Raw genomic sequence first — 13,349 nt, 5'->3', positions numbered from 1 at the left:
CCGAAGCGGGCTCCAGGCTCCGAGTGTCAGCACAGAGCCCGACGCGGGGCTCGAACTCATGAACTGTGAGATCATGACCTGAGTCGAAGTCGGAGACTTAACTGACTGAGCCACCGGGGCGCCCCTAAAATTGCATTCATTTAAAATTAGATCCCTGTGCTCCTCGGGCTAATAAAGAGACCGGGATAAGAAGTCTTAGATGTTTCCCACATGTGTTTGGCTTTGTATGTCGCCATGGCAATTGTCCCAGACACATCCATTGGGGTGTTCATTGCACACTGGGCTCCAGATGAGCTCTGCAACACCCAGGTACATTGCCCTTAGACCAGGACCGGCCCAGATCAGTTGTCATGGCAACCGCAGGCCTGTGAGGGGGAACACCAGGCAGGCGAAGAGGAGGGTAGACTGTATATGTGCAGCTGTGCCCATGTGTTGTCTGAAGACACCCGAATTGCCTGTGTGCATATATCCTGTTATGTGGGCAAACCTAGAATCAAATCCGACCCGCCCATGCACAGATTGTTTTAAGGTCATTGAATCACAACGCTGAGTGGAACCTCAAAGATAATTTACTCTATGTTCTGCTTTAGAGCAGAACTGACCCATTTGTAATAAATCCTATTACCTTACTATAGGCCAAGGAAACCCAAAAACCTGATGAGAGAAACACGTAAGGTCCAAACCGAGGTTGTCTGGCCAACGCCATGATGATATCACCCCTAAAGATGAGAGCGTCTTAATCTGTGTTCACAAACCAGATTCAGAAGGTGCATAAAACCAATCATCAAATATGAGTTTTGTGTTGTGACTATGTCCCTTTGCCTGGGCAGCCATATCATAATGCTAACCAGGTTCTGAAAGAGGTTCTTGATGCCAAAAAGTTTTTAAAAAACCCCAACAACTGTAGGAGTAGGGAGAAACCTTTGCCCACCTGACCCAGAACCAGCTGGGGAACTGTGTCACCACCTTGGAGAGAAAGCCACTCCCGTTTCATGGCTGTACGCGCTTTCAGTTGGCACCTCTGTGGTTTATCAGAATTTTTGTTAGGCTTTTAAACGAGAAATTAAACAGAGGAATGCTATGGATGCATATTTCATTGAATTTTAATAGAATAATCACTGGCAATTACTTAGCTTATAAAAATTGCTCTGCAAATGTTAAGAATATTCATTCGCGTGATGGGTGGGAGTTTCAAAGCATGATGAGAACTTTGCCTTTCACACAGCCTGATTTCATCACAAGGAGCTTACCACCACTGTGCTTCTTCCTGCCTCCATGGAAACCCAGATTCTCAGGCAGGAAGGATGCCCTGGGCTCCTTGGGTCAAGCTCCTACCCCTGTGCCAGTCTTTATGTGAACACGAGGGCTGCCCTCCCTCCGCTTCTAAAGGGGCAGAGCCCTCCTCCAGCTGGGAAGTTCTCTTATCTATGTGACCTCGATCATTCTCACCACACTTATTTCCTTTTCCAGCCCTCTGTGGATGTGGAATGATTTTCTGGAGAGAAGGGACGACTGAGACTAACCCTTTCTCTGTCCTGTCGCCCTCCCCCCAAAGGGCTTGGGGATGACCCCACACACACTGACCTTCCCTCTGCCCTGACTTTTTAATTATCTTCAGCTCTCTCTGAAGCACAGGACTCCCACAACCCGGGAGCCACACACAGGCAGGCGGGTTTTTGATTTCTTCCGCCTCTTAAAGGACTCAGGACGAGGAATATTATGACTGGGGTAATTCTCAGCACTTAATCTTCCCGTTATTGTGTCTGTGTCGCCTCACTCTCTTCAACTGCCTCTCCCAGAGCTCCTTCCGTGTAAGCCTGCTGGGCAACCTTATTGTGGGGGGGGAAGTCTCTCAGTAGGAGACCCTAATCCTCTTATCAAGGGGATGGGGAGGCATATGGGGAGGGGTGGAGACGCTGTGTTCCTGTGTTCCGGTTTCTGTCCATTCAGTGGTGCCAGAGGGAGGGACTAAAGCCCTGGGCCTTCCCAGGGAGACCCTGTTTCTGGGAAGTTATGAAGAACATTGGCCAGCCTTTGCTTAAAGGGGTGGGACAAAGACCTGCGAAGCCAAGGCTTTAGGGCAACACTGAAGTGGGGTTTCTCCGGATTGGTCATGGAAGTTTCTATCCACTGGTTCAAGGAAGGGCAGTCCTGGAAGTTTAGCAAATGGTTCAGGGTCCTTCCTCCTCCCAGGGCTGAAATGTCTAGCAGCCCCACAGCTCCTGGGCTAACACTTTCGAGTGGTTGTGGGGTAGTCGGATCTGGAGAGATTCCTAGTCACCAGGCCGACCTCCCCCGAGTTAGTATCCTTATCCTCAGGACCTTCCTGTGGCCCGCAAGCACACGGAGAGCTAACAAATGGCCAGGAATTCTCAGGAAGAACTAAAGCAGTTCAGCTCAGTTGGGAGAGTTGAATCTCCAGAAACCTGCAGGAGGAAGCTGAGTCTAGGTCAGACAGGTATGGAGGTATAGGGGTAATTCTCTAGGAGAACCACGAGGGAAAGTTTCCCACCTTCCTCTTCTATTCATCTACTCCAGCACTGAAGATTTGGGGTGAAGTGGGTGGCCCACAGACTGCTGCTGTTTGTATTCTCATGGGGTGCCATGAAGCCAGAGTTCTGGCCTGGCTTCTTTGGGATGTCTTTGGGATGGGAGGCATATTCCAGACTTGGGGCTTCTTCAGGGCCATCATGCAGATCACATACAGCTGCACAGGCTGTACACTGCACCGTTCCAGACTGCTACATACTAAGCTCCACAAGGGCAGAGGTCTTTGCCTGTTTTGTCCATGGATGTTCCTCAACTGTCTAGAGCAGTGCCTGGTGCATTGTAAGTGGTTATCCCACCGCCTCTCCCAGCCTCCCTGGGGCACCTCGGGACTTGGCAGGGTCGTGGCATGTATGGCTACGAGCATGACCTCTGAAATCGAGCTCTCTGGGTTCCAATCCCAGTCAGACCACCTTAGGCACATCACATAGCCTTTCCTCATCTGTAAAGTGGGCATGTTAATAACAGCACTCCCCTCAATAACAAACAATACCAAACATGCGTTAAGCACTTACTGTTACTGGGTGCTCTTCTAAGCACTGTGCTTACACTGGTGTTAAGTCCTCACAAAACCCTAAGAAGAAGGTACTATCATCATCATGGAAGCACAGAGAAATTAAATAACTTACCCAAGGCTGCACAGTGCCAGTGGTAAAGCTGTGATACAAAGCTAGAGTTGTGCCAACTCTCATACAGTTTTTAGAAGGGTGGAAGGTTCTGGGGCACCTGGGCAGCTCAGTCGGTTAAATGTCCAACTCTTGGTTTCGGCTCAGGTCATGAGCTCAGGTTCGTGAGTTCGAGCCCCGCATCAGGCTCTGTGCTGACAATGCAGAGCCTGCTTCGCATTCTCTCTCTCCCTCTCTCTCTGCCCCGAACCTGCTCTCTCTTTCTTAAGATAAATAAGCTTGAAAAAGGAAAAAGAAGGACTGAACGTGCTTATTGGCAGTGCCTGATTCAGAGGAAGTCATAGCAAGTGTTAGCCACGGCTACACAATATTATTATTACCTCCCTTCCCAGCTCCTAGAAATCTACTTGGTCCCAGACGGCTACCCTGTTTATCCAAACAGGGCCTCCAGGGGCCCCTGAACTCCCGAGCCTCCTCCGGCCTACAGCAGCATGGAGCCGCCTGAGTCCTGCCAACATAGCTAATGCCATCTGCCCCTGAACTTGGTCTGTGTTTTCTAGTCAATTGTCTGCACGTCCTCTCTCCACGGATGGCTGGGACATCAGGCTCAGCTTAGCCCGAAAGTCCCCAGAGGGCAGGGAACATGGTGGTGTGAACTCAGCATGAAATGACACAGGTTTGGGATGACAGAGAAGCCAGTGACATCCCGGGGCTTGCTCACATTGAGGGGATGTCAGTAGGACTGTGGCTCACTGACCCCGTTTCCTTCCCCGTCATTTGGCGGAGGTTAAGGGAGAACGCGTCGAGCTTGAACAGTGTGCAGCCGACACAGGGAGTAAAGGCAGCAACGGGAAGGCAGGGGAGTAACACTAGCAGAGCATGACTTTTTGACAAGCCTGGATTCAAAACCTGGCACAGCCCCCTAGCTCTGTGTCCTCGGACGGGCGATTTCACGCAAACTCTCTGAGCTGGAGTTTCCTCATCTATAACACAGAACAAGAGTACCACCTACAAAGGGCTGTGTAAGGTGCTTATGAAGGACTTTATGTGAAGGATCCAGCACTGTGCTCTGCACACAGCAGGTGTTCAATAAATGGTAGGCCTTGTTACCATCTGGTCATTTGAGTGTTTGGGACATTGGAAGGCAGGGGTCCCGGCTTCAATTCACCTGCTAACTAACCAGGCAGTCTTGAGTCTTGAACAAGTCTGTTCCCTTCTGAGCCTCATCTCTTCCCACCGAAAATGAGGCCATATCTGGGTGATACATGAAGTTCATTAGAGTTCTGACTTCCTGTGTTCTTTGATTCCAAGTCATTCGTAGCCCTGGGGTACTTGGATTTGGCCTGAAGCTCCCAGAAGAGCCCAGTGGGCTTGCACCACTGTGCTGGAGCCACCTTTAAAAGCCCAGAACAAATTCCTCTCCCAGAGTCCAGTGACCAGACCTCTCCCCTGCCCTGGCGGAGGGCACACCAGGTTTGCAAGTTTTCTCAGAAGGGGACTCTATATCCCCATTCCTAAATCCACACGAAAACATGAAAAACTTAATTATGGCTTAAAGATGGCGTCAGCTCAACAAGGGAGAGGAAAGGAGAAAAGCAAAACAACCCCAGCATAAGGCCAAACTCCACACTGCCCCTCCCATTCTATATATATCAACCCTTGTGTGAGAAGCAAGGCAGGGAGGAGGCTCTGGCTTGTTCCCCAATGACACATGCTATGATGAGAGAAGATCCCCTCATTATGTGTCCACTTAGCGCTCATTCAAACATGCCACAAAGTGGAAGTAATTAAGGAATCTGTGTCAACCTTGGGGCAACCTCTCCTAGTCCTCCTGCACACGGCCTCACACATGTGGGCACACAGAAATGTCAGCACTGGCTTCCCTTGGCTTTCCAAATTAAGATCTGATGGTGGCCTATGCAATGTTTTTGTGCTGACTGTTAGCAGATGGGACCAGCACAGGGCCCTGACCAGCACAGCCAGGTGAACCAGGACTGGGTTAGGGCACACACACCAACGCCCATGGGCTGGGGGCAGAACACCTTCGGGACATAGGAAGGCCAACCCCAACACCGCTGTTTGGTACCGAGTCATCATGGGAAATTCTCTTCCTGTTCTACAGAGCTTATTCCACCTCGTTTGGATTTTATCGCCAGGCAGCAGAGGTAAGAAAGTAGTACGAGGCTGAGAAAGGTCTTACCCTTTTCCTGCTCCCCTCAAGGCTTGTGTGTCCGCACCCCCCCCCCCCGCCCCCGCAGATGCCTGGGTGCCAGAAAGGACCATATTGGGAAGAGGGCAGAGAAAGGCTGCTTGCTCCTCCTCAGCCGGCAAGAAACAGGCCCACAGAGGGTAGATGATTCCATAACCACTGACTTTCGATTCCTTCCTCACTCACTCAATTCACCATTTCACCAAACACTGACCAGCAGGCACGGTGCTACGTCATGGGGAACAAGATGGGCTCACAAACAAGAAGGACATCTGAACCACAAAAGAAAGCAGACCGGCCCCTTGTCGTCTACAAATCGATATGGGAATCACAGGATCGATAACTGAAATGACTGGGCTGGGTTCTGTGAATGACACCGATATAGGATATGGCACTCTATTCTCCAAGGCACCCAAGTATCCTTCTACAAATTGGACAGCATAACCCCGGCGTTTTCCTCATGCTGCAGGGCCTCGTCAGGGAAGGACTGACTGGGCTGTCCTATTGACTCCTACAAGGTCAGGTCACCGGGTCACTGGGGATGCCAACAGATCCTGTGGGTCAGGCTCACTGGAGCGAATCCCTAGACTATGAACGCCTTGAAAACAGGTCAAAGTCGTATTCATCTTTATACATAAATGCCATTTTAAATTTTTAAGTTATTTATTTATTTTTTTAAAAAATTGGGGCACCTGGGTGGCTCAGTCGGCTAAGCATCTGACTTCAGCTCAGGTCATGATCTCGCAGTTCATGGGTTCAAGCCCTGCATCAGGCTCTGTGCTGACAGCTCAGAGCCTGGAGCTGCTTCAGATTCTGTGTGTGTGTCTCTCTCTCTGCCCCTCCCTGTTCATGCTCTGCCTCTCTCTCTCTCTCAAAAATAAATAATAAATCCTTAAAAATTTTTAAAAAATACAGGCTCCATGCCCAATGTGGGGCTTGAACTCACAACCCCAAGACCGAGAATGGCATGCTCTACCGACTGAACCAGCCAGGTGCCCCTTATTCATCTTCTACCTTTGGGTTGAGCACGGTGTTTGGCACAAGACAAACACTCACTGATGGTTTGTTGGTTGAATGAAAGGAGAAATGAATGAATGAGTCACCACATGCTAGGAGTGAAGTTCAAAGGTAGGGGAGCAGGGCATAAAACGGAAGCCTTCCATTATCTCTCGTCTCATCTGTTTTCTTCAGGCTTGAGTACAGGCTCCCCTACAAAGCACAGGCAGACCCCAAATCTTTCCTTCCATCCAACCCTTCAAAGAGCTTGGTATATCGTTGGCCGAGATGGGTCACCATGACGACCAGCCAGTGCAGGGCAGAAGCCGTGCAGTGAACCTTGTTCCTCTTCCCCAGGAGCCTTGGAGGAAGCAAGGGTTTCTCACTTTCTTTATCGCCTCCAGAGGCTCATTGGCACCCCACCCCGCAGTGGAAGCCAAACCAGCTAGCTGGGAAGGATGGTCTTCCGGCTGACAAGCCTGGGGGACTCCTAAAGCCAGTCTGCAGCAGACGCTAAACGTGAAAGTCCTCTCACCAACTCATCAGATAATAATTAGGACCGAGTGCCTGGTTAGGTGGAGATCATTAGCCTCCAACAACGTGGCATACACATAAGGAAGCCATTACACTAACAAAACTGCAAATGTAAAAATAGAGCTCCACATAGTTTCCTGGTTACCACATTCTAATTCTGATGGTTTTTCAGTGCCAGTGAAATTTGGTTTCCTTTGTCCCCCGCCATGCCCTGGTTCCTCTGCGCGTGTACTTGTTGTGGGAGGCAATGGCTTACTTTCTAGATGCCCAGTCTCTACCCCCGTAAACCTCTACAAGTCTTGCCATGGAGTGCGTGTTGCTGCTCTGTTTTCAGGGTCACAATGGTCCCAAGACCACTGCTGGGGCCCAGGCCAGCAGAAGCCTCAAAAGGGCCCAGCCCCCAGCCAAGAGGAACACCCAACCACAAGCATACAGGGGACAAGAAGGCAGAAATGGCATGTCCAATGACAAGGGTCAGGCTGTGTTCTATGCCCCAGCTTTGCCCACCAGAGCAAAACACTGAGACGAAGCTAAGACAAACTCTCTGGACAATCCCAGCTTTGCCAAAAGCAAGCTCATTCTCTTCCTGGGGCAACCAAAGGATAGGTAGAGCCGGTGCCCGGCAGGATGGAGTCTCCTGTATCTCTCGTGTGCACCACAGTCACCCTCTGGGTATTTCTTAAATGTTGCAAGAAAATCAGCACACACACCCAAACGTTGCGGAGAGTTTAGATTCTGACCAATGTAGTGCCTGACAGGCATTCACCCATCCATTCATTCACCAGTCACTCATTCAGAGACACCTGCTGAGCACCTGCCGTGGGCCAGAGGCCAGACTGGGGATGCACCTGGGAACAAGCAGTGTCTCTGCGCTTACAGAATATCACTGTATCCGACTTTCAGGGGTCTTCTTGGTGAGTCTCACATTCTGGCTCCTGAGGCTCAGTCACCAGGACTACAAGCATCAGGTGACTATAGGTCACTATGTTGTGACTATAGGGTGCCACAGGAAAGATGATATGTGTGGGAGCGGCCTGTGAAAAGTGGTCCCGGGAGAGGAAGCAGTCGTCAGGCAGTTAGCCAAATGGCTCTGGACACCATCGCTGGTTCCCAGGACACCTTCGCTGTTCATCTGGGCTTTGCTTGGAACCTGGCTCTTGCGTCTCAGTCTCCCAGCTTGTTACTTTTTTGTCAGGCCCTCGGTGGCTCCCGAAACCGACCCCTGGATAAACAGGGCACCCACTGGCCGCTTTCCTAGCCTGACTCTGAAGTGCTGCTTGATTTGATGGACCAACCCTGGGTTGAGTCAAGCATGGCAGAAACTCAAAGTGCAATTCACAGGTTGACGTCTCATGGTTAAGAGAGGGACCTGTTTAGCAAAGTCACTTCTTCCACATGGGCAGTGGGGAGACATCTAGTCCAGTGGCCTCTCCACCCCCAAGAGGAAGTCTTTCCCCCAGAACACTTACCTGTGTAGGAGAAGCTCTCCTCAGTCCCACCAGGGGGGCCAGAATAGCCATCGAGGGCCCAGCTAGCCTGGGGGACGGGACCAGGTTCCTGGTCTGTCTGAAGCCTGTGGGACAGAGAATGGGTGGTCACTCATAGCAGGGGTTCTCCTGGCCTCAAAGCTTCTCCAGGGAGCTAAGGAAATCCCCTTGGAGCTCGGATCTTCTCCTCTGCTGTGCCCTGCACCCCTCTGGGCTGGACCCTCCCTGACAGGCACGCACACGTGTGCACTCCAGCACGCAGCACGCCTTGGGCAAACTTTGGCCAGTGGTAGGGGCTCTGGGGGTGGGGGGAACTCCAGAGGGCACGGGGATGCCCGATGCCAGTCACCCTTTGGTATTCCACCCATTCCCAGGAACACAAATCACCCACAGGACAGAGGAAACCCAGGCCTCGGGTCCTTCCTCCTGCTGCGATCCCTGCCTTCGGGCCATGCCTGCATTATAGCCATGCACACACAGAGGGAAGAGCTCCCTCTGAAGCTGAGGTCACTGACTCCTTATGAGAGCTCAGGGGGCACACAGGCCTCCTTGGGCTTGCTCACAACCCGGGGGAAGATGGAGGGGTAGGCTTAGTTGAGGTCACAATGACTCCAGGAGGATAAGTTCATGCTGGGCCAGTGTGGCAGCAGGAAGGAAGGGTGAGGTCTCCGGGCACCAGCTCCCAAGTGCATGCAGACTTCTGAGCACAACCCTAACTGTACAATCGCTCCCAGGAACAAAGGCTGTGGGAGCTTTTATTATAGGCAATTACCCTGGGCTCTCAGAGCTGGCCCGCCCACCCGTCCGCCCGCTGTCTCCAGCTAAATGGACCCTTTGGCAGCTTGGTAGGAGGGGGAGGGGTGAGCTGTACACGCAGGAGGGGAAGTTGACGGCTGGTCCTGGGGACGGGGGCTGGGTCAGGGGACCCTGTGAGTCTCCAGTGCGACTGAAATTTCATCTTCCTCTCTCCAGTTTTTCCTTTTTTCAACCTAGATGGCTGGGCCTCTGGGCTCAGCTCTGTTGTTAACTTGCTGTGCAATGCAGAGCAAATCTTTTCTCTCTCTGGGTCCCGCTTCCATCATGGGACAGAAGAGATGACCTCCAAGGCCCAGATCAGTCTGACAGTCCAGGGTTGTGTGAGGTGTTTGCTGCCCCTGAATGGCTCTTTCTAAGCCATGCAGGCAGTATTGAGTTCTTGTGTGTGTGCAGGCCCCTAAGGTGGGTGCTTGCAATAGAGCTGGGTGGGGGTACTCCGAGAAAGCAGGAGACCTCATCTTGCCCTGGGGACTGCTCAGTATGATGGGGTCACTCACCACGTACTACCATCAGTTCAATGTCAGCCTGATGTTTGAGTATTATGGGGATAAAGAAAAGCTGAAGTCGCTTGGTTTCCTGGAAGAAATGAGTATAGATCTGGGGTTTTGAAGGAATGCAACACACTGCTGAGAAAGTAATAGGACATTCAACTGGGGAGAGGGAATTCTATACAGTGTATACATGTTTCACTGAATAGCATTGTATATGTAGAGCTAGGCACCGCCTGACCCAGAGCAGGTAGGCAGTAACTAGCGTTAGGAATACAAATAGTTTGAGGTGCCTGGGTGGCTCAGTCGGTTAAGCGTCCCTGGCTCAGTCGGTTAAGCGTCCGACTTCGGCTCAGGTCATGATCTCGTGCTCTGTGAGTTCGAGCCCCGCGTCGGGCTCTGTGCTGACAGCCTGGAGCCTGCTTCGGGTTCTGTGTCTCCCTCTCTCTCTGGCCCTCCCCCTGGTCATGCTCTGTCTCTCTCTGTCTCAAAAATAAATAAGCCTTAAGGAAATACAAATAGTTTGGGGCACCTGCGTGGCTCAGTTGGATAAGCATCCAACCGAGGTCATGATCTCACAGTTCGTGAGTTCGAGTTCTGCGTCTGTGCTGAGAGCTCAGAGCCTGGATCCTGCTTCGGATTCTGTGTCTCCCTCTCTTCTCTGGCCCTCCCCCCACCCTCCCCCAGTCATGCTCTGTCTCTCTCTGTCTCAAAAATATACAAATAGTTTGGGGCGCCTGCATGGCTCAGTTGGATGAGCCTCCAACCGAGGTCATGATCTCACAGTTCACAAGTTCGAGTTCTGCATCTGTGCTGACAGCTCAGAGCCTGGAGCCTACTTCAGATTCTGTGTCTCCTCCTCTCTCTCTCTGCCCTCCCCCTCTCTGCCCTCCCCCACTCACACTCTGTCCACTCTCTCTCAAGTAAACATTTAAAAAAAAATACAAATAGTTTGCTCTCATGCTTGTTAGAGCTTGCACTGGCCCAGGAACACTGAGGAAGGCAGCCTCTATCGCTCTAACCTCAGTTGATTTCACACTTTCATCTCTGCCTGCCTCCATTCTCCCCCCACCCCCACCCAAACTCAGCCAGGAACCCCAGTGTCTCTCCTCTGTCTCTCCTCACTTTCACTTTCCAGCCCAAATGGACAGTTTCATCTATGTTAGAAGTTGGCTAGAGGTTGAACCTGAGAGAAGAAAACCAGTAACCCTATCCTGACACCATTGCCTGTACCCTCCTAACTGAAGTCTGATCAGAGGAGGGAAGGAGAGAACTGTTAGAAAAGGAAAACACCCGGCAGTTGGAAAAAGGCAGCAACAGGGTGGTGATCCTTCAGGCGGCCTTTTTCCAGGAGAGCAGAGGAGAAGGAGGTTGAAGACCTGAGGAAACCTGAGGGAACCTGAGAGAACCACAAGTATGAGACCAGAGGATCTGGAGAGCAGACTGAGAGGCATTTATGCCTTTTCTGGGTCCAGCGAGCAGGGGCAACCAGAGGGAGGCAGCGGCAGGTCAGAGAAGAGGCAGGAGATGAACTTCATTGGGAAGGGTCACGCTCAGATCCTAGGAAAGAGATGGTTATGGGCAAGGAAAAAGATGGCTGATGGATTTGTTCCCTGGAGAAGCAGGTCAGGCAGGACAGGCTGGAGACGGGGAGAGGAGCATGATAACCTCTCTTCTGTGATCAGCTGGAGCTTTGCAGAAGGCCAAAGTAAAGGCTAAGGTGCTGGGGGGTGGGGGCAGGAAATTTCCATGAAGACAGGAGATCTGTGACTTCTAGGGAGCAAATGGCACCTCCTTGGCTATGAAACTTGCAAAGGTAGCCCAGCCTGGCCCTGGGCAGCAGTTCCAGGTCCCACGGGGCGTACCGGGCTCCCACCAGCCTGCTTGCGGCACATAGGGGTGCCTTCGTCCTAATCTTTCCTTGCCCAAACCATGACCCTCCCTACCACCCTAATCCAGGGCCAGGGTTAGAGCAGGGTGTAGGAGGGAGCATGGTAAAGGACCGCCTCCTCTCCGGGGTTGGTACAACACATTTCCACTTCTGTTTCAAATGCAAACATGCAATAAATGTTTGTACATGTGCCGCCAAAGCGAGCATAACATGCAGTAAAGTGTTGCATTGGAATGTTCCAAGGAAGGAGTTCTGACCTCTTCGAAAAATGTCAGAGTCTAAATCTGCCAAGGGACTTGTAGGGTAGGTAATGTAAAATCTTAAACAATTTAATGCCTAGACACTTTTCCCAAAGATTGAATTCAAACCGAAGGAGATCAGGTAGGAGAAGAAAGTCAAAGAGTCACCAGGGAAACACTGTACTGATTGGGAAAAGGCCACGCGAAGGAAGGTCTGCCCTGCATTTTTGCTTCCTTGCGTTCTCTCATCAGCGGGAGAATCTACGTGGCGGGCACGAGGGACAGAAGTGAGGAGCTCCTTAGGAAAAGCCACACGGAGTGCTGCGTGGGCAGCCCTTCAGGCAGAAGAGATGCTCCGAGAGGCAGGGATCGCCCAGGTAAGAATGTCCTTCGATCGTGGAGTCAGCTAGAATGCCTGCCATGACGGGAAGCTCACTGCCTTATCAGTCATTTGTAAGCCTCTCCAGTTGCTGGCAAGTTTTTCCCACTCACCTTCCAGTCTGTCTCAAACTGACTTCCAACCACCATGATGCTCAGTGTTCTGGAGCTGCACCAGGGAAATCTAAGTTATCTTACAACGTGACAGCTCTTCAAATATTGGAGAACAGCTCTCAGAGCCTCTCGCGAAGCCTTCCTTTGCCAAAGTAAACTGCCTCGGTTCCTTTCACCGTTCTTCTCACACCTTTTTTGGATCCCGCACCAACCTGTCCGTCTTTCTCGAAATGTGTTTTTGCGCATCAGTGTCCTTTTAAAACGCGATGTCCCGAAGTGATACCCTAAAAGAGGCCTGACCACGTGGTGAACAGGGTGGGAATATTGGCTTCCTTGTCCTGGACGCCGGACATCTACTGCTGACGTGTAAGAGTGCCCAGAACTTTTCAGAGCCTGAGTCCCACTGTTGGCTCCTAATAAAAGTCAAAGCTCCTCACGGTTTCCAGTGCCCCCCTCCAGACGCTCTGTCACCACAGACACTCCCTGTGTCCCAGGAATGGTGTACCAACTTTTTTTTTTAAATTTTTTTTTAACATTTATTTATTTTTGAGACAGAGAGAGACAGAGCGTGAACAGGGGAGCGTCAGAGAGAGAGGGAGACACAGAATCCGAAACAGGCTCCGGGCTCCGAGCTGTCAGCACAGAGCCCGACGCGGGGCTCGAACTCACGGACCGCGAGATCATGACCTGAGCCGAAGTCGGCCGCTCAACCGACTGAGCCACCCAGGCGCCCCCGTACCAACTTTTTAAACCCCAAATGGAAGTGGGTTTCTCCTCACACTAGCACAGAAAGAAAACCCAGAAAGTCAGGTTAGTCAGGGAGGTACTTAATTTGCATTTGAGCCTCTCTAAACCATGTGACGCTCAGTAATTAAAACTTGGTTTCCTTACAAATAACCCAGTGAAGAGATGGGCATAAAACATGAATAGACACTTCTCTCAAGAAGACATCCGGATGGCCAACAGGCACATGAAAAGATGCTCAACGTCGCTCCTCATCAGGGAAATACAAATCAAAACCACA

The 13,349-nt window shown here is 51.3% G+C and overlaps 1 protein-coding gene across 5 annotated transcripts in view; it reads right to left on the bottom strand.

The window, feature by feature from the left end:
* Nucleotides 1–13,349, bottom strand: part of NAV1 (neuron navigator 1) — a 244,512-nt gene that overhangs the window by 157,493 nt on the left and 73,670 nt on the right. For all 5 annotated transcript variants that reach the window (XM_042925779.1, XM_042925777.1, XM_042925778.1 and 2 more), the window contains exon 3: nucleotides 8,382–8,485. In XM_042925779.1, the coding sequence (XP_042781713.1) occupies nucleotides 8,382–8,485 (104 nt within the window). The remainder of the gene's footprint in view (nucleotides 1–8,381; nucleotides 8,486–13,349) is intronic.

The sequence above is a fragment of the Panthera leo genome, chromosome F3 (assembly GCF_018350215.1).
Source record: "Panthera leo isolate Ple1 chromosome F3, P.leo_Ple1_pat1.1, whole genome shotgun sequence".
Classification (NCBI taxonomy): domain Eukaryota; kingdom Metazoa; phylum Chordata; class Mammalia; order Carnivora; family Felidae; genus Panthera; species Panthera leo.
Note: the sequence above shows the minus strand (reverse complement) of the source record. Positions and strands in the feature narration are given on the sequence as shown.